Source organism: Capricornis sumatraensis, chromosome 21 (genome assembly GCF_032405125.1).
Source record: "Capricornis sumatraensis isolate serow.1 chromosome 21, serow.2, whole genome shotgun sequence".
Classification (NCBI taxonomy): domain Eukaryota; kingdom Metazoa; phylum Chordata; class Mammalia; order Artiodactyla; family Bovidae; genus Capricornis; species Capricornis sumatraensis.
The window spans coordinates 45,064,960-45,085,383 of record NC_091089.1 but is presented as its reverse complement, the minus strand read 5'-3'; the positions used below and the strand labels follow the sequence as shown (position 1 = coordinate 45,085,383).

The following is a 20,424-nucleotide window of genomic DNA, read 5'->3' as shown; positions in this document are numbered from 1 at the left end:
CCAGTGGATCTTCCCAACCCAGGGATCAAACCTGGGTTTCTTGCATTGCAGGCAGATTCTTTACCATTTGATATTGCATTGAATCTATATTGCTTTGAGTGGTATGGCCATTTTAGCAATGCTAATTCTACCAATCCTTGAGCATAGTATATCTTTCCATTTATTTGTGTCATCTTCATTTTCTTTCATCAATGTCTTATAGTTTTCAGAGTTTAGGTCTTTAATCTCTTTGATTAAATTATTCCTAGGTATTTTGTTCTTTTTGATGCAATTATAAGCATGATTACTTTCTTAATTTCTTCAGCACCAACTGGTTCTTTTTTTATATATTCAAAGTCTTTGTTGAAGTTCTCACTGTATTCATCCTTATCCCAAGGTCAGGGAGCATCTTTTGACCATAGCTTTGAATACTTTGGCCTTCCCTGGTGGCTCAGGTGGTAAGGAATCTGCCTGCAATGCAGGAGACCTGAGTTCTATTCCTGGGTGGGAAGATCCTCTGGAGAAGGGAACAGCTACCCACTCCAGTATTCTGGCCAGGAGAATTCTACAGACAGAGGAACCTGGTGGGCTACAGTCCATGGGGTCGCAAAGAGTCAGATACTACTGAGCAAATTTCACTTCACTTGAATTCTTTATCAGAGAGATTACTTATCTCTATATTATTAAGTTCTTTTTCTGAGGTTTTATCTTGTTTTTGAGGTTTTTGTCTTTTTTTAAACATATTTCCTCATTTTGCTGACTCTCTGTTTCTATGAAGTAGGCAAAACTGCTGCCTGTCAGTCTTGAAGGCATGGCCTTGTGTAGGTGATAATTCTTCTTCTTCAACCCTTACTTAGCTCATCTGTCTGTGCTAAGTCACTTCAGTTGTCTGACTGTGACCCCATGGACTGTAGCCCACTAGGCTCCTCTGTCCATGGGATTCTCTAGGCAAGAATACTGGAGTGAGTTGCCATTTCCTTCTCCAGAGGATCTTTCTAACCCAGGGATAGAGCCTCCATTTCATCTCTCCTGCATTGGCAGGTGGTTTTTTTTTTTTTTTTTTATCACTAGTGCCACCTTAGCTCGGCTAGCTCTCAAATCTTTGTACTTCTCTATACACAGCCTGGTTCCAAATAGGAAAAGGAGTACGTCAAGGCTGTATGTTGTCACCCTGCTTATTTAACTTATATGCAGAATACATCATGAGAAACGCTGGGCTGGAAGAAGCACAAGCTGGAATCAAGATTGCTGGGAGAAATATCAATAACGTCAGATATGCAGATAACACCACCTTTATTGCAGAAAGTGAAGAGGCACTAAAAAGCCTCTTGATGAAAGTGAAAGAAGAGAGTGAAAAAGTTGGCTTAAAGCTCAACATTCAGAAAACAAAGATCATGGCATCTGGTCCCATCACTTCATGGGAAATAGACAGGGAAACAGTGGAAACAGTGTCAGACTTTATTTTGGGGGGCTCCAGAATCACTGCAGATGGTGATTGCAGCCATGAAATTAAAAGACACTTACTCCTTGGGAGGAAAGTTATGACCAACCTAGATAGCATATTGAAAAGCAGAGATATTACTTTGCCAACAAAGGTCCGTCTAGTCAAGGCTATGGTTTTTCCAGTGGTCATGTATGGATGTGAGAATTGGACTTTGAAGAAAGCTGAGTGCTGAAGAATTGATGCTTTTGAACTGTGGTGTTGGAGAAGACTCTTGAGATTCTCTTGGACTGCAAGGAGATCCAACCAGTCCATTCTGAAGGAGATCAGTCCTGGGTGTTCATTGGAAGGACTGATGCTGAAGCTGAAATTCCAATACTTTGGCCACTTCATGTGAAGAGTTGACTCACTGGAAAAGACCCTGATGCTGGGAGGGATTGGGGGCAGGAGGAGAAGGGGACGACAGAGGATGAGATGGCTGGATGGCATCACTGACTCAATGCACATGAGTTTGGGTGAACTCTGGGAGCTGGTGATGGACAGGGAGGCCTGGTGTGCTGTGATTCATGGAGTCGCAAAGAGTCAGACACGACTGAGCAACTGAACTGAACTGAACTGATATACCTAATTTATCTCTGAAGCGGCTCTGTTGTTGAGGGCATGTTGGGAGCTATCAGTGCTTGATGGGGTAGAGATTCTCCTTCAGCACTCAGGTTGAAGCCAGGGCTTCAGACAGCAGCTGCTTCTAAAGCATGGAGTCACATACAGTCCCAGAGCTGCGATTGTAATCCCGGCTGCTCTCCAGATGTAGGGTCTGGAGGTGTCCTCTGGGCAACAATTGCAGAAATTGGGACTCTTAAGGGTTATACAAGCTCCCTCTGGAGTCTGGCTAAGCGGCAGCAAGGCCACAGGGGTTCGAGGATGATGTCTCATGGCTCATTTCCCTGGGGGCCCCTCCTTCACCTCCAGGTGTGAGGGAAACCTGAGGCTCTAGGGTCCACAGATGGATTTTTCACAGGAAGCTTGGGGCTGTGTTTGTCTGCTGGCCTGTGGTGCCTGGGGGTGGTGGCCTGATAAGAGCGCTCTCTCCAGTTGTTACTGTCCCGAGGGGCTCAGGGTCTCCAGTCCTACTGGCCACCAGGGCATGTCCCCATATGCACTGTGTATGCTCCTGCTGGGTTCAGCCAGAGGGTGTGGGGGCCGGACTTGCTCCCTTGCTTTGTGGAGACAGGGGGAGAATGACTTGACTTAGGTGAGAGCACAGTGGTGCCTCAGTCTCTGGGCAGTATCTTCCTTCCCCCACCCTCCAGTAGACCTCTTTGGATTTGCAAATGACTGTCCCTTACACACAGTCTCAGCAGGTGTCACACTCTGGGCATTTCACCTCTCTTGGGGTAAGTTCAACCTTATGCCTTCCCTACCTGCCTAGGTGTGGCCCTTCCTATCCTCTGCTGTGGACCAGATATTCAGCTAGTTCTCAGGTCCTTTCTGGGGAAAATTGACCCATGTGTAGCTGCATATTTGTAGTTATGTCCTCCCATGAACATATTTGTCATGTCCATGGGAGGAGGTGGGTTCAGGTTCTTCCTTCCTTACCACCTTGAGCTGACCTTGACCTGGGAGTTTGTAAAGGTCCAGGTGCAGACTGCATCCCAGATATGTTCAGTCAGAATTCCGGGAGGCAGACAAATGTTTGGTGGCACCAGGATTGTTTTATTAAAGCTCCCCAGGCCTGCGGTCCTGGATAGCCTGGTGGGTTGCTGCCCACTAACTTGGTCTGTCTTAACCTCTTTTATTGAACTCGTATTGCTCTGTAGAGGTGGTTGAAAGCATACACCTCTGTACTCATGCTTCCAAATGGAACAGGGAACAATTTAACTGTGCTTATACATTTGGAAAAGTAATCTTCCTAAAACAAGCTTAGTAACAGAATAAAATCTTGGCTTCGTCTGCACGATGCTGTCACGATAGGCTTACGTGATGCATGTGACCCCTGCCAGCATGGCTCCAGAGTTCTCTGGGCACTGTGTCCATGGGGACACTGTGGAGGATGGTGGACGTTTGTCTTTGGTGATGAGTCACAGCACTTGCCTCTCCCTTCCATGGACTCTTCTGTTGAGATGACTCCACTCCATGAAGATAAATTGTTAACTTTCAATAATAAACAATGAGTAAATAACTTGCAACATTTTGGGAAAGTGCTCCCTTTGCTTCTGGATCTACTGGCTCATTATCTGTGCCTCTGACGCTCTCCCATCAAAGCAGCTTTTTGAGCATGGTTTAAGACACAAGGAAGAGGAGGATGGAGTCCCCCGTCTGAGGAGCTCTGGGCTTATATCTAAAGTTTGTCTGAAATCAGAACGAGATTCCATTAGATAAATCACCTCAATATGTTTTCCAGTCAAGGGAGTCTGCCTGGCATCCAACTCAAACACAAGGTTTCCAGGTAGGGTGAGTTTGTCCGTGGTCGCAGGTATCAGGAAGAGTGTGGATTCTAATTTGGCTCCTTCCACAGCATCTCATGCAGTCCTTTAATCAGACAAGTTCCTGGGACTCGCTCCTAGAATTCCTGATTCAGGAACTGTGCGGTGGAGCCTGGTAATCTGGGCTCTTAAAGAGCCCCAGGTGAGCCTTGGATTTAGTCCAAGACAGGTAGACTCATTTAGTGCTGCGGATAAGGAAAAATGAATGTCTGGGTTCTAGTAGAAGTAATTGGTGGTGTCTTCCTGGTCCAGAATTGAGTGGGAGTAACTGCTAATGCTTGACTGCTGGGGAAGAGGCTGCAGGGCTGGATGCAGTGATGGGATGAGGCATGGAGGCTTGGGTCCAGGCTCAAAGAACCATGACCTCGCACCCAGCTGACTCCATAGCACTTGGAGTGTCCTCACGTGACATGAGACACTGCCTGAGTACATCTGGCACATTTTGAAGTCAGGGACTTTTAAAGAAGATGAGTCAAAGCACTTACATTTCTTTACATAAGCTATAGAATTCAACCTGGACAATGCTGATATGTAATATTTTATTAGGCTTTTTAAACTAGAAAGGCTTTATCTTTCATTTCTAAGATAGCTCAGGAGCTAGAAAACTAAATCTTTATTTGCAGCTACTCCTTCTTATGAAGAAACTGAAAGACAAAGTTTAAGCATGTTCTCCAGGCAAGAATACTGAAGTGGGTTGCCATTCCCTTCTCTAGGAGATTTTCCCCAACCCAGGGATGGAACCCAGGTCTCCTGCATTGCAGGCAGATTCTTTACCAGATGAACCACCAGGGAAGCCCTTCCCAGGTGGCGCTAATGGTAAAGAACCTACCTGCCAATGCAGGAGACGGTAGGAAATGGGAGTTCAATCCCTGGGTCAGGAAGATCCCCTGGAGGAGAGCGTGGCAACCCACTCCAGTATTCTTGCCTGGAAAACCCCATGGACAAAGGAGTCTGGCGGGCTACATCCCATGAGGTTGCAAAGAGTCAGACAGGACTAAAACGACTTAGCATGCACTCCTTCTTAGCTCCGAGGCCAGGATCCAGTTGAGTTCCAATGTGGGGACAGATTTCAGCTCCAGCATCCCAGCCTGCTTGCTGGTGAATAAGCCAAGGGGCTTCCAGGGTGTTGGTGTTTATGCTGCCCCAGATGGATCATTTCAGGGAGAAGACCAGCCTGACATGACTAATGGCACTTCTGGCCCCAGCCGGGATGGTGGGGCTCACTTTTGGCTCCCTGTCAGTTTGGCAGGTTAGAAAGTGCTTTCAACTGAAAGCCCCAGGGATTCCGGTACAAAAATGTTGAAAAACCTCAAGTACACTGGTCTGTTTATAAAAATCACAGGGTCCCTGTCCCGCCCAGGAGAGGTTGGGGAAATGCATTCATCTAAACTCGAGAAGGTTCTTGACTAGAGATTTATATCTGATTTAATCTACATCCGTAGCAATTCCGTAATTGAGCAATAAGTCATTTATTGTGAAAGTTAGGAGTGTGTTTCTGACTGTGACCCAGGTAACCCTAGCTGTGTTCCCTCTCTCTGTCTCCTTGGTCAAGTATGGAGACTGAAGATTTTGAGCTAATTTTCTTCCTCTAAAGGCATTTTTAGGATGTTGCCCACCTGCTGTACAAGGAGTATTAAGCAACAAATGCCCATGTGTGTGGTGATGTGGGTGTCATAGCACCAGCATCCCTGGATTAGTCCCCACAGCAACTCAGCTTTGGGAGATGGAGAAGTTGAAAGAAAGCTGGCCTGGGAGCCGGGGCCTTGAACACTGGGGAGGGGCTTCCCTGGTGTGGGGACAGCACATCCCAAGGCAGAGAGCCTGTGGATTCCAGGTTCTCTGCATGGTTCCCTGTGTGTGATGTTTCTGGGCCAAGAGATGAGGATAAAGTTGGAGAGAGAGACTGGTCCCAGGTGTGGCAACTCCAACAGGTAGGCAGCTTTGTGTTCTCTCCAGGTCACCTCATCAGAACCCACTTTGACAGTGAGCCTCAGGTAGACCTCTCCAATTCTCACCTCTGTCCACACTCCAGGTTCCTCACTAGCTGCCCCCATGATACCTCCACCTTAGAACTGGCTTCCCAATTTTCTCCATGACTGGTCATCCTGATCTCATCCACAAAGACAAGAACTCCCTCCCTCCCTCTACCATGTGAAATTTACCAACTGAGGTCTGCTGACTGGACTTATGAGATGCTCACCCAAGACGTGAACCCTCTTCAGCTCCACTCCCCACCCCTTCTTCCACCAGCACAGCCTCTGGCTGCAGGGCCCCCTTGCTCTTCCCCTACTGCAGCCGCTGGAGTCGCTGTGGGAAAGAGATCCCGTTGTCCCCCTCACTGGGTGGAGTGGTTGGTGATCAGAGTCCTCTTAGCTTGGGTTCTAGAGAAGTGAAGCGTTGGGCAAGTCCTGCTCTGAGTCCAGCCACCTCTTGGAGAGTTTTGCTTCGAAACTCCCTCTGTGGGTGATACAGGGCTGGGGGTGTTGGGCTTACCTCCTGGTACCCCAGCTCTGTAGCTCTCCCATCACCCCAGGTGGGGGCCGAGCACCTGTGCACAGGTGGGGCTGCTGGTGTTGCACTGACTGGAGCTCAGCCCCCAAGTCTCTACGACGTGGGATGCAGGGGTGTCGGCTGACAGTGAGGAGGAAGAGCAGGTGGAAGAGGAAGTGGGTCTGGGGATGCGCTATGGAGGCTCGGCCAGCCCTTCCTGCTGTCTGGAAGGCTCTGGCTAGAGTTTCCCCATGGCTGGTTGCTCTGTGACATTCAGAGCTCAGCTGAAATGTCACCTCCTCAGAGAGGCTCTCCCTGAACTCAGAATCTAAAATAGCTGCCCTGAGTCCCTCAATCACATCACTCTGTTTTAATTCTTGGAATAGCAAGTGTCGCTGTGAGATATCTAGTTGCTGACTTGTTTGTGTCTCTTACTAGTATATGTGCTCTTCTGTCTCTTATTGGTGACACTGAGGCATACTGGGCTCTGAGCAGATTGAAAAATCTTCCTGCATAAGCCTGAGACATTCTTCTTCCTTCTGGAAAAAGTACAAATGTGCTGTGATGAAATACAGTATAATGCAAAACCCAATTTGGGTACATGGACTTGAATAGCCTGGAATTACATCCGTGTGTGTGTGTGTGTGTGTGTGTGTGTGTGTATGGTGTGCATGTGTGTCTTTGTTTGCGTGTGTCTTTGTGTGTATACGTGCACAGGGGTGGGAGTGCATCCTGTAGCCTTGGCTTCATTAACAGCCAATGTAAATCCCAAGTGGCCTGTACCCACCTAGGCAAACAGCAGATCTGAGCCCTCAGGTCACTAAGCACTTACTGAGCTGTGCACCAGCCTCCTATGCCCATCTTCCTCCAGTGAGATGGAAGCTCAGACACCAGCAGTGAATATTATGTAATTCTGAATTAAGCATATCAAGAAATATATATATGTATATATAAATATATATATCTGAAAAAAAGACCCTAATTAGAAAAGAAATAGGTACCCCAGTGTTCACAGCAGCACTATTTGCAACAACCAAGACACAGAAGCAACCTAAACGTTCATCTACAGAAGAATGGATAAAGAAGATGTGATTGATATATACATATACACACACACAATGGAATATTGCTCAGCCACAAAATGACATAATACCTTTGCAGCAACATGGATGAACTTAAAGGCATTATGCTCCATGAAATAAGTCAGAGAAATAAAAGTACTATTTGATATCACTTACATGTGAACTATAAAAAATACAACAAAAAAGAAGCAGACATGCTCATGTAGAGAACAAACTAGTAGTCAGTAGTGGGGTAGAGAAGGCGATGGCACCCCACTCCAGTGTTCTTGCCTGGAGAATCCCAGGGACGGGGGAGCCTGGTGGGCTGCCATCTATGGGGTTGCACAGAGTCGGACATGACTGAAGCGACTTAGCAGCAGCAGGGGAAAAAAGACTTATTATGGAACTTAGATGAAATCATATGTGTGAAATCTTTGAAACTGTAACGCACCATAGAGTTTAAAGGATCTTTCATTCAATAAAAATTTTTAAAAAGAAAGAAACTTTAAAATGGGAAAATGAAGCAAATGGGTGCTGCTTGGACTTGATGTCTGATCTGGGCCTCCGAGTTGTCTGACTCTGCAGAAGCTGCTGTCTTTTCAAGATGAAGCCTGTCCTGCATCTGAGACAGGCACCTTTTGTCTTAAGGGAATGGTTTATATTTATAATTCCTTAAAAAAAATCTTAACCCTTCCAGGGAAAGATTGTAATTATCCAAAAAAATTCTTAGGTATTCTTTAAAAATGAACAAAAAAGCTCATGGTATACACAGTTTAAAATAATCCATGGAAGTGTGTATGTGCTGTGCGAGTGTTTCCTTCTGATCTCTAGTGATGGTCCTGAGGTCCTACGTGGCCTGGGACTGGACCCATGCACAATTCTCTAAAAGGATGAGATAGGAAGCGACTGTTTATTTAGCCAAGTAGCTGGGACCACTCGTCCTCCCACGGGCAGGAAATACTAAAATAGTGAACAAAGATAAACTCCAGAAAGAAAAGGGATTTCCTCAGCGCTGATCTGGCCCATCCTTTCCGTTTAAGCCCATTCATCAAACTTCCCATCACCTTAGTGGCACACTAAGTAAATTTGGGGAACCAAACCCAGATTGCTGAAAGCTAAGTTATGAATAGGTGTTTCAAACAGTTTTGGCTTCTGTGTGTAAAATAAAATGAGCTTGTGTAGGTAAGATGACCTGCCGTTGGGGACCCTATGATTAGCGATGCTTCCTGTTTATGCCTTGAAGAAAGATCAAAGTTCTTTGGGCTTCACACAGGGACCACTAGAGACCTGAGGGTGCTTACGTGGTTGAGTGGTAGTCTGCATTTTTTCCTCATTTCTGAAATTCACCTCACTGACCTACCGGTAAATTACAAACCGTATAATATTCTGGGTGGATAGGCAGAGACTGCAGTGTCTTCTGTTTTCCATTTATTTAGGCTGGAGGAGAAAAAATAGACTCCGAAGAGGCCCTGATTTATGAAGAGGACTTAGATGAAGGAGACGGTGCTGAAGGCGATTTGGAGGAAAGCACGAAATTAAAACTCTTCCGCAGGCTGGCCTCCGTGGCCTCCAAGCTGAAGGAGTTTATTGGCAACATGATAACTACAGCGGGGAAGGTTGTTGTGACCATTTTACTGGGTTCATCAGGTGAGAACCTCCGAGTCTTGGGGCGGACAGGGAGTGAGCTGGCCAATGATGAAAGAAGGAAACCGTTCTATTCCGCGGCAACAGAATCATAACTGTCGCTTTTGTGAAACTGGCCAGGTGTACAAGCCACACATGCACGCACACACACGCACACACGTAGCTTTTCCCGTTTAGCTGTAAGTTTTATGTATCAGATGGTTTCTCTTAACCTCTGTAAAGCAGTCTTTTCCCTTAGCAGTCAGGTGGCATTGTTTTCTACGTGACCAACAGGACCACTGTTCACCTCCCTCAGAGCCTATGGGTGGTGATCTGTGACAAGGGACCCTTTTCTGTCCCCATCCAGAGCTACACATGGGCTTTCGGGAGCTTGTCTGTTTACACTGAGTCATTAGGTCTCTTAATTTAACCCTTCAGGATAGAGTGTTTTTCTTCCCGGGTTAGATGGTAATCTCACAGCACACACGCCCACTTCCTCTCCCTGTTGGCTGCAGGCTGCTCCTTCCATAAAAACTTCATCTCCATCTTTGCCCAATCCCCATTGCCCCAGAGCTGCTGCGAACTTTATTCCATCCTGCTTCTGTGAAATTTCATAAGATGAAACAACTGTTTTTCCATAGGAGAGTTAAAAGATAGAAAAGTGAAGAGTATTTCTCAGGAAATGTAACTCAGGACTTTAATAAGAAGTTGTTTCAAAATGCTCCCTGCCAAGTTTTTAAATGCCTATGAAGGAATGATTTCATTTGACATTTCCACTTTTAGTGATAGAGCAAATCACATTTTGTTGGGCAGGACAAAGATTTAGTGAGGTTTTATCTGCCACGAGTTGGTGATGGACAGAGAGGCCTGGCGTGCTGCGATTCATGGGGTCGCAAAGAGTCGAACATGACTGAGCGACTGAACTGAACTGAATGCAGTATTATCGTGAACCCTTGTCAACAGACAAGCAAACGTAAATCATTATTTAAAAAATTTATCGAGGACAGTTAGAATGGACATACAGTATTCCTGAAAAACTGGGGGAGAAATAGAGAGATGGGAACGGGCAAGTAAGCATGCTAAATTCTACTGGTTAGAGAAGTGAATGTTTGTAATTGGGGCTCAAGTACCACAGATGATTTCTTCATCATCTGATATTTCCCCATGTTTACAAATTTCACTTTACATGTGACTTTTTTTCACAATACAAACAGCACTAATTCTGATATCATCAAGAGAGTGTGATGAATTTCACTACAAGTGTAGGAGGCGTTCCTCATCATCCCCGACAGTGACGGAGGCTGAGCTGTGCGGGGTTTCCTCCTCTCCACGTTTCTCACACGTGCCCCCCCAACCCCCTCAGGGATGATGCTGCCCTCTCTGACCTCATCCGTGTACTTCTTCGTGTTCCTGGGCCTGTGTACCTGGTGGTCCTGGTGCCGGACCTTCGACCCCTTGCTGTTCAGCTGTCTCTGCGTCCTGCTGGCCATCTTCACTGCGGGACACCTGATTGGACTCTATCTGTACCAGTTCCAGTTCTTCCAGGAAGCCGTTCCCCCCAACGACTACTACGCCAGGTAAGAGGCATTGCTGGACATTTGACGATTCCGTAAGATAATCCTCGAGCCCTTGGGAGGACCCTACCGGGCCCTGAGCATCTGCTAAGTTTCTTCTGATGCCCACTGATGGGTCAGCCAGGCTTTGGTGGGGATGGGGACACGGTCTCTGCCTTGACTGTATCAGCCACACAGTCTGGAGGGAAGAGGTGTTGCTTCATGTGAGGGTGCTGCTGGGGTGAAGCGGAGGAAAGCTGCTGTCTGCAGCAAAGAGCAGACACATGGTCTCGGTTGAGGAAGGAGACCAGGGAGAATGGTTTATAGCAAAGAATAAGAAGGACATGTCAGAGCATCCGTGGGAGGGAGCTCTTGAGAGCAAACAGAGGACAAATTGAGGATCAAAAAGAACTGAGTGGCCACAAAAATGTAAAAGTAAAAACGCATGAGTCCACGGTGTGTGTGTGTGTGTGTGTGCGAGAGAGAGAGAGAAAGGTGAGAGAGAGAGAGATTTTATGTGCTTCGGTTGAAGCTGACTATTATCCCAAAGTCTGATATGAAAATGAGAATTCAAGGTAAAGAACTCAGCATTTATTTTAATTTTTTGGAAGGAATTCTAGGCTGTTCTCAGTTAATGAGGGAAAAATCCTCCTGACATGATGTCACTAGCTAATGAAGGAAAAGGAGTGCTAGAATTAGAAAACTACCATTTACCAATTCTTCATGAGATACTTAAATCTATTCACAAATTGAAACCATGACTTAAAGAGGCTCCTGGGATGAAGATTGTTTGCAAGAAGGACAGAGTATAAGCTTGCTGATCATTTGCTAATTGCAAATGGAAAATCCCCTTCTAGGGTCGTCAGCACCTTGACCAGCTGATCCAAACTTTTCCAGAATGGGGTCCCTTGACCTTTCAGACTTCTAGTCTGGATGCAGTATGGGGAATGAGGCATTGAATTGTTAAGGCTTTAGACCTTACCTCCAATTTCCAGAAAATATAAGGGGCAGGAATGTGGTTTAATTGACTCGACAGGGAAACAGTCATTAAATCCAGACTGTAGAATGTAAGGGAAGTGACCTGGTCTCTTCAAAAACCAGCATTCTGAAAAAGAAGTGTGTGTGGTAGGTGTGGGCAGAGACCGTTCTACTTCAAAGGAGAAGCAAGGAAGCCTGCAGACAGATGAGAAGCCCAACTCTGGATCACATCTCGGTTTAAGGACAAATCCTTTTGAGATTAAATGGGGAAATTTCAATATTCACTGGTTATTAGCTGATAGTACAGACTTCCCGTTAGTTCTTAGGTACATGGTTGTATGTGGTTATCTGGGAAAATGTCATTATTTTAGAAGATACGGGGTGAATTCTTTAGGATACACGGACATGAAAAACAGAGGAGCCAAGACATGGAAACACCTAGGTGTTTGCTGATGGACGAATGACAAAAGAAAGAATAGTATACATATATAAGGAATGTTCTGGGGAAGGAAATGGCAACCCACTCCAGCATTTTTGCCTGGGAAATCATACGGACAGAGGAGCCTGGTGGGCTACAGTCCATGGGGTCACAAAAAGTTGGACACGACTGACCGACTAAGCAGAGCACACAGGCAATGTTACTTGGCCGTGAAAAAGAAGGAAGTCCTGCTATTTGCAACAACCTGGCTGAACCTGGAGGGTGTTGCGCTGAGTGAAATAAGTCAGAGAAAGATGAATACTGTATGACCTCACCCCTTATGTGGAATCTAAACAGAAAGTCAAACCTAAAGAAACAGAGAGGGGAGTGACAGTTGCCAAGCGCTAGAGGGTGGGGAGTATAGACAGAGGTGGAAAAAGGTACATATTTTCAGGTATGAGATTAGCAACTCTGAGGATCTATATACGGGGCACGGTAGTAGTAGCAATGCATTGTAATAACATTGTACTGACATGTGCTGAGAATAGACCTTAAACCTTCATACCACACACACACACACACACACACACAAAAAAAAAACAGTAGCTATGTAAAGTGATTATTAACTTGATTGAGGTGCTATGCATCATTTTACAGTCTATGCTTATATCAAATCATCATGCTGTCCACTTTAAATATACTACAATTTCACACGTCAGTTGTACCTCAATAAAGCTGCGGGGCACTGAGAAGTCTCTTTAATGATGCGGATTTGCTTAATATTTATTTTAAGCAGAAGTGGATAGATACAAAATTTCAGTGCAGACATTAGTTCTGGGCTAAGTGAGTCTTTTCGTTTCTTCTAGATATATAATTTTTGCTTTACTGAACATATAGAGAAAAATGATTTTACTGTTGCTAGATCGTTAGTTCCAGACTAAATGAATATTTCAGTTCTACTAGAAGTTTAATTTTTGGTTTTATTGAACACATAGAGCAAAAAGTTTTGCACTGTTGGACTTTTAAGGGATGATTTAATTGGAAATGTTAAGTTGTATACCTTCTATGGGGCTGTGGTCACTCCACATACCCCAATTTAAGGCTCTTTTCTGCCATCTAGAGACCAATAATAGGAAATACAAAGACTATTCTGAACCACCTTGAAAACACCTCTTCTGTAAAGGATCATTTAGTAAATATTTTAGATTTCGCAGGCCTATAGTCTCTGTGACAATTTTTTCAAGAAGCCATTTTAGTGCAAAAGCAGCCCTGTACGAGATTTTCAGGTTTTGGCTAGGTTCTAGCAAAACTTTGTGGACACTAAACTTTGGATTTCAAAATATTTTCACATTTCATGAAGTACTATTTTGATTTTTCCCAACCACTTAAAAATGTAAAAACCATTATTAGCTCATGAGTTATAACAGGTGGTAAACCAGACTTGCCAACCAAGTGTGTGGGTAGTAATAGCAGTCTTAATAGTGTAATAACTTACCATCTTTATCTTTTATTGTGATTGCCTCAAACTTAAAATTATGGTTGTAAGTTATTATAGACACTTTGAAGATAATACCTTTAAAAAGTTTAAAAGCTTCATCGCTATACTCTTATAGAGTCATTAGAAGTTGGGTGGTTTATCAGAGTATAGATAGTTTGTGCTAAACAATGCAATATATATACATTCATATATACACATATAGATGTGTGTATACACATACGTTTGCATGTAAGCTGCCTTATTGTAGTTTCTTCCTCCATCAACTTGGTGAAAGTAGGACATTGCATTTTAGCCTTTGAAAGCTTGGAAATTTGCGTATTTTAAATGATAGCTTTTTCTTAAGGCATAATTTCAACGCATTGCTATCCACCAACTGAGCTGGCAGAAAACAAACTGCAAATAAGCAGGAAGAAAAAGTCATCCTGCGTGGGCATTTGTCACAAATTTCATAACCACAGAGACCCCAGTCCATGTATCTAGCTTCGGACGTGGCCGTCCTCAAAACAATCCAAATCGTTTTTGTCTTCTTGTAAGCTTTCAAATATGCTTTCTGGTGAAGGTTAGCTTTATTTTTAGAATATATTTAGAATACTTTTAGAAATATTGAATTGATTTGTTTATCATTAGGATGCTTGTTGGTGATTGTTTGGGAAAGTGTGAAAAAGAATCAGGAAAAACACTTAAAAAAATAATCCTAACTCCCAGAAATACTGTTCATTTTTGGTCTGTATTCCCCCGTGCTTTTCCTGTGCATAAATGTGCTTTTTACAAACAGACTTTGAATCGTGATGCTTGACTGTTGCACAGTATGGTGCACAGGATGCTCTGTAACTTGCTCTGTGCACCTTCTGCATCTCTTCATGTCATGAAATGTTCCTCTAAAGTGCGACTTTTCACGGACTGCAAAGCTTTTGATTGCATTTGGCTGTGTAGCTGTGCTGTAATGTAGTCAGTCCTTGATTTCTGACCCGGGAGATTTAGATTCTTCATTTTTGCTCTCTTGAGCATCCATGTTACTTATGAATTTAGGAAAAACTCATAATGAGCAGAACCAGCCCCAGGGTCCCTCAGCTGTGTGGGAGCCTCTGCCGGGCTGGCTAGTGCTCTGCTCTGCAGGAGGGCATGGAGGTTTCCCTGGTCCTGGGAGCATGCGATGTTACTCTGTAGGTCTTCACGCAGCTGTTGTGACCTGAAATCCGGCTCCTGTGTGGAGCACACCTCTGCGGGCTTGTGTTTCTCTAGGGCGATGTCTTCTTTCAACCCAAGAGTCCCAAGAGATCATATGATTCCTTCCAACTCCACTCGCAACTGGGTGGAGCTCCTCAAAGGTTCTAGCCAAGAAAGCCTGTGGAGCAGGTGGGTAGGGACCAGAAGTGGACAAGGCAGATGGGAGACTGGGAGGACATAGACAAGGGGCAGGGAGGAGGGCTGCCTGGGGAAGAGTTAGTGATTCCCACTTGTTCGTGCACAGAACTGTCCAAATTCTCCGAAACAAAGTTCAGGGCTCTTTTCTGATAGTTATGAGCTTACCTATGGGAAGGTTGGGCTTCCGTGGTGGCTCTGAAGGTAAAGAATCTGCCTGCAATGTGGGAGAGTAGGGTTCAATCCCTAGATTGGGAAGATCCCTTGGAGAAGGAAATGGCTAGCCATTCCAGTATTCTTGCCTGGAGAATCCCATGGACAGAGGAGCCTGGCAGGCTACAGTCCATAGGGTCACAAACAGTAGGATGTGACTGGTGCAAATAACACATGGGAAGGTTAAGGCAGAGTGTGAGTAGGATATGAGACACTGGAGTATATGGTTCACATGCTTATAAACCATAAAAAATTCAGTGCCCCCTCTTGTGAAGTTGATCCAGCACAATAAAGCTTTAAAGCTAATCCACATAACTTACAAAAGACAGATAACATACCACTCAGCACAGTTTGTTGAATGGAATAGAGCCCAGTTCCAGCATATTCTGGCAGGTCTCCCTAAGGAAAATGGCAGACTAAACAAAATTTGGCTTAGCTAATCCCAAGTATGGGACTTTCCAAAGGTTCTGTGTTTCCTCGGGAATTTCTGTAGACAGCAAACACCTTACACTTTGAAGGCCAGGAGGCAAGGGTCAGGGTTCAGAGTCCTCACCTGGGTTCCTCTCTATGATAAAGCCACCAGTCCCAGCCAGCTTGTGTCCTGTGGGTTTTCTGCACGGAAAGTGTGGGAAGTGCACTGTGGGGGACAGGACCGAGGCAGGTGGGCCTGACTTGCTCTGTGGTGTCCTTGAATGTGAGCTGAAATGTGTTGAATGCTGTAAACAAACATCTCCTCGCTGGTGACTTTACAAAAAGCCAGTTTTAATAGTGTCAGCTCACTGTTGACTGTTCCCTTGCAAAGATGACACTGCAAGTAATTCTGAGGTGAACTCATGTAAAAACAGTCCTGGGCAAAGTGGGGGTGGTGGGGGGCGGTCCTTGTTTTCTCACCAAAATTATCTGGACAATCGCAGCAAACATTCCAACATGGGCCAGGTGGAGGGCTTGGCTGGGGAGTCAGCGTCTACTGTTTTCGTAGTCATGACTGAGAGTGATGGAACCTGTAGGTTTTCTTCTTCTGAGTGTCATGAACATTTGTGCACAGTGAGCACTCTAATGGGGCTGACTGGCCCTCAAAGTCACGTCTCATCATCTCTGACTGGCTGTCATTCCAACCTCTGCGTTTTCTCTGCGACAGTCACAGTCACTTTCTCTATACTGCAAGGGTTGGACGTCTTTGCTCAAATTCATTTTGTTGTTTTGCTGCTTTTTTTTTTTTTCACCTTAGATCCTGCAGTTTGAAAATGAACAAGAATTGTGGGAAGGATTGGGAGAGATTCAGGCCATTCCCTTTGGAGGCAGCATTCTCTATTAAATAAATACACAACAACTTGTCCCATGTCCCTTTCCATGTCCTGTTTTAACAAATCACAATAAGAAAGTGCACTTTGTTTAGTGAAGGAAAAACATGTTTATTCCAGTGTTAAAACAGTATAAGAAAGAAAAGCCAAAGCCTCAAACTTCAGCAATATTTAACCATTCTGTAACAAATAAGAAAAATGGAAAAAAAAAAAAACCATGAAAAGTATAGTATTGTTTATTATATTTATCCTATTCTTACACTAGTCATTAAAATGTCAGTAATGGCTGGAAGAAGCACAAGCTGGAATCAAGATTGGCGGAAGAAATATCAATAACCTCAGGTATGCAGATGACACCACCCTTATGGCAGAAAGTGAAGAGGAACTAAAAAGCCTCTTGATGAAAGTAAAAGAGGAGAGTGAAAAAGTTGGCTTAAAGCTCAACATTCAGAAAACTTAAGATCATAGCATTTTGTCCCATCACTTCATGGGAAATAGATGGAGAAACAGTGGAAACAGTGAAAACAGTGTCAGACTTTATTTTTTGGGGCTCCACGATCACTGCAGATGGTGACTGCAGCCATGAAATAAAGAGATGCTTACTCTTTGGAAGGAAAGTTATGACCAACCTAGATAGCATATTGAAAAGCAGAGATATTACCTTGCCAACAAAGGTCCATCTAGTCGAGGCTATGGTTTTTCCGGTGGTCATGTATGGATATGAGAGTTGGACTGTGAAGAAGGCTGAGCGCCAAAGAATTGATGCTTTTGAACTGTGGTGTTGGAGAAGACTCTTGAGAGTCCGTTGGACTGCAAGGAGATCCAACCAGTCCATCCTAAAGGAGATCAGCCCTGGATGTTCTTTGGAAGGAATGATGCTAAAGCTGAAGCTCCAGTACTTTGGCCACCTCATGAGAAGAGTTGATTCATTGGAAAAGACTCTGATGCTGGGAGGGATTGGGGGCAGGAGGAGAAGAGGACAACAGAGGATGAGATGGCTGGATGGCAACACCGACTCAATGGACATGAGTTTGAGTGAACTCCAGGAGTTGATAATGGACAGGGAGGCCTGGCGTGCTGCAATTCATGGGGTTGCAGAGTCGGACACAACTGAGCGACTAAACTGAACTGAATGTGTCAGGAGTCATAATGGTCCTGATGCTGTGTCTTTTTCTTCTAGTTTGGAGAAGCCAATGGGCTCCTAGAAAGTGATGCAATGCAGTCACTCTTGTGTTGTGTCTGGTGCCGTTGGCTTTGCAGGTGCTTTTCTAATGTGGCCTGTTCTAGTGCGTTTGCAGCCTTACCTGGGACAGCCATGGTGCTGCCTCCTCATCAGAGCCGTCTTAGCCTAGCTAATGGAAACAGCACAGAAAGACGAAATTGTTCATAATGGAGGCAGGTTGGTGAGAACTTCAGGTTGGTGAGAACTTCATCTGAAAGCGGTCCAGTGTGGGGAAAATTAATGTCAAGCAGGTCATTTTCATGCTGAGGAATGTAAATGAACCTGTGGTTAACACTTCCCCATTTTGTTAAGGGTGTCCCCACCAGGGAGTCAATGAAAATGATTTAATTTGCCAGGTTGGTAAGTGATATAACAGCAACCAAACTCTTGTTTCTTTTTGGATTAAGTGACTGAACTCAGACCCACTTTATCTGTGTTCATCTAAAAGGCGAAAACTGGGAACCAAGAGAAACAAATTGACTTTCCACAGATAAATGGAAAATCAATAGAATGTAAATACTTGACCCTCGAGTCCATTCGGGGAATCTCCACAACCTGGTGGTCACCTGGGGCCGTGAGTGGGTGTGGTGTTGATCCAAGACCCCTGGGAAAGAGGGGTCCCTGGGTGGGGTGTCACCCTGCCACCCAAGTGACGCCTGGCATCGTGTTTAAAGCAGCCACTGCCCCTGAGCAGATGAACGAGCCTCCACACTGGACGTCTGTCCAACCTGAACCTGAAACCTCCCAGCCTGGGCTTCTGGAAGTGCACCCTCGACCAGCTGTGTCTCGCCTTTGTTCTTGAGCATGCCTCTCAGGAAGGGTCTTCTTCCAGTGTCCAGGAAGGACCCACCCTCTCCTGTGGCCTGGTTTCCTTGCTGACCTGGAGGGCAGTCAAGCTCTGGAGCTTGCACAGAGCAACTCACCTGCACGGGTCACCGCAAGTCAGGACCTTTCTGCCCAAGTGCTGTCCCTGCTCTCAAGGATAAAATGTAGTCCAGTGAAGCTTGCCAGGTGAAAAGATGACTCGTTCTACATTTAATCTTTCAAAATATGAAGAGGAATAGAGATTAGGCAGAGTTGGCAGTCATTTTTTTTCTACATTTGCTCCAAATGATTAGTATTAATGAACATATTACAAACTATGCCTGGATGGTACATTTAAGTGCTTTCAACTTTAAAAATTAATAGCAAATTAATGATGGTAAAAGTTCTTGTGGTGGGAAGATGGACTAATCCTTCAAGTTAAAATAACAGCTGATAAAAAATTAAAGGGATCTTTTAAGAAAGGGCATTTTGGAACAAAACAATTATTTTGCTATCAAACGTTTTGTTGGAAAGTGTGACCATCTTGTTTATTAGAGCTAAGATTCTCATTCATGCATTGGACTTTAATTCAATGCAGTAACACCTCATTAATTTTTTAGACTGTAGATAAGCCAATTTGGCTAACTTGCAAAGTATTTTGAGGACAAATATACAGAAGGATGTTGCCTCATAACTGCTTGGCTTTCTGAAGTTCAGAATGTTACTTATGCAGTAACTGTGGCTGCTGTTGTCTGCATTTTTTTCTTTTTCCAAACTTTAAACTCTTTATTTTGTATGAGTGCAGCTGATTAACAATGTTGTGGTAGTTTCAGGTGAACAGCTAAGGGAATCAGCCACACATATACATGTATCCTTTATTCTCCCAGCCCCCTCCAGGCCAGGCTGCCACATAACATCGAGCAGAGTTCATGTCTGTACAGTGGTCTTTGTTGGTTATCCATTTTAAATATAGCAGTGTGTTCATTTTAGTTCTAAACAAACTGACCCAGAAGTAAGAGGTTAGCTCTGGAAATGGGAGCTGAGAGGCTTTGATTTTTCTCTTCAGAGTTTCTCTAAAGAAGCTTTTTTTCCTGAGAAAACTTAACAATTGTTTTCATAAAGTTGCTAGTTATTCATTTTTGGTGGAAATAGTATAATTGCTTTTCTTACAGCTTTCTTGATGTATAATTGATATGAAATAAACTGCATAATTTAAAGCTTACAGTTTGATCAGTTTTGACATAATCATACCCATGAAACCATCACCATAATTAAGGGAATGAATATACCCATCTGTCTCAAGAGCTCCATCATCCCCTTTGTAATCTCTCTCCTGTCTTCATCTTCCTTCATCCCATCCCCAGATAAACTCTGATGGCTCTCCCTGACTTGATTAGAGTACATTTTCTAGGACTTTCTATAAACAAAATCATGTAGTATGTACTTTTAAACATTACTGTTGCTATTATTATTGTTATAATTAATATTATGATTATCCTGGGTGGGGACAGGAGGCAGGTCTCATTTTGCAGTGTGAGAGTTCATTTCTTTTTTTCGTTCTGTCTTAGTAGAGTCAATCTTTTTAAATTTGGGCATTCTGATTGTTGTGTAGAGGCAGTTCATTGTGGTTTTAATTTAATGCATTTCCCTAGTGACTAATGAGGCTGAGGATCTTTTTCATGAGCTGATTTTACATTCATGTATCTTTCTAATGAAGTGTCTGTTAAAATATTTTACCCGTTCTTATTTGTTTTTTAAAATTTATTTTTCATTGAGGGGAAATTGCTTTACAATGTTGTGTTGACTTCTGCCAAACGACAATGAGAATCAGCCAAGATTACACATACATACCTTCCTCTTGAGCCTCCCTCTCCTCCCCACATTCCACCCCTCTAGGTCCTCACAGAGTGCTAGGCCAGACTCCTTGTGTTTTATAGGAACTTCTCACTAGCTGTCTATTTTACACGCATGTGCATGTTCAGTCGCTTCAGTCACGTC

The 20,424-nt window shown here is 44.2% G+C and overlaps 1 protein-coding gene across 3 annotated transcripts in view; it reads left to right on the top strand.

Annotated features, from left to right (window-relative positions):
• Window positions 1–20,424, top strand: part of PIEZO2 (piezo type mechanosensitive ion channel component 2) — a 255,348-nt gene that overhangs the window by 146,778 nt on the left and 88,146 nt on the right. For all 3 annotated transcript variants that reach the window (XM_068993743.1, XM_068993741.1, XM_068993740.1), the window contains exons 6-7: window positions 8,891–9,101; window positions 10,441–10,654. In XM_068993743.1, the coding sequence (XP_068849844.1) occupies window positions 8,891–9,101; window positions 10,441–10,654 (425 nt within the window). The remainder of the gene's footprint in view (window positions 1–8,890; window positions 9,102–10,440; window positions 10,655–20,424) is intronic.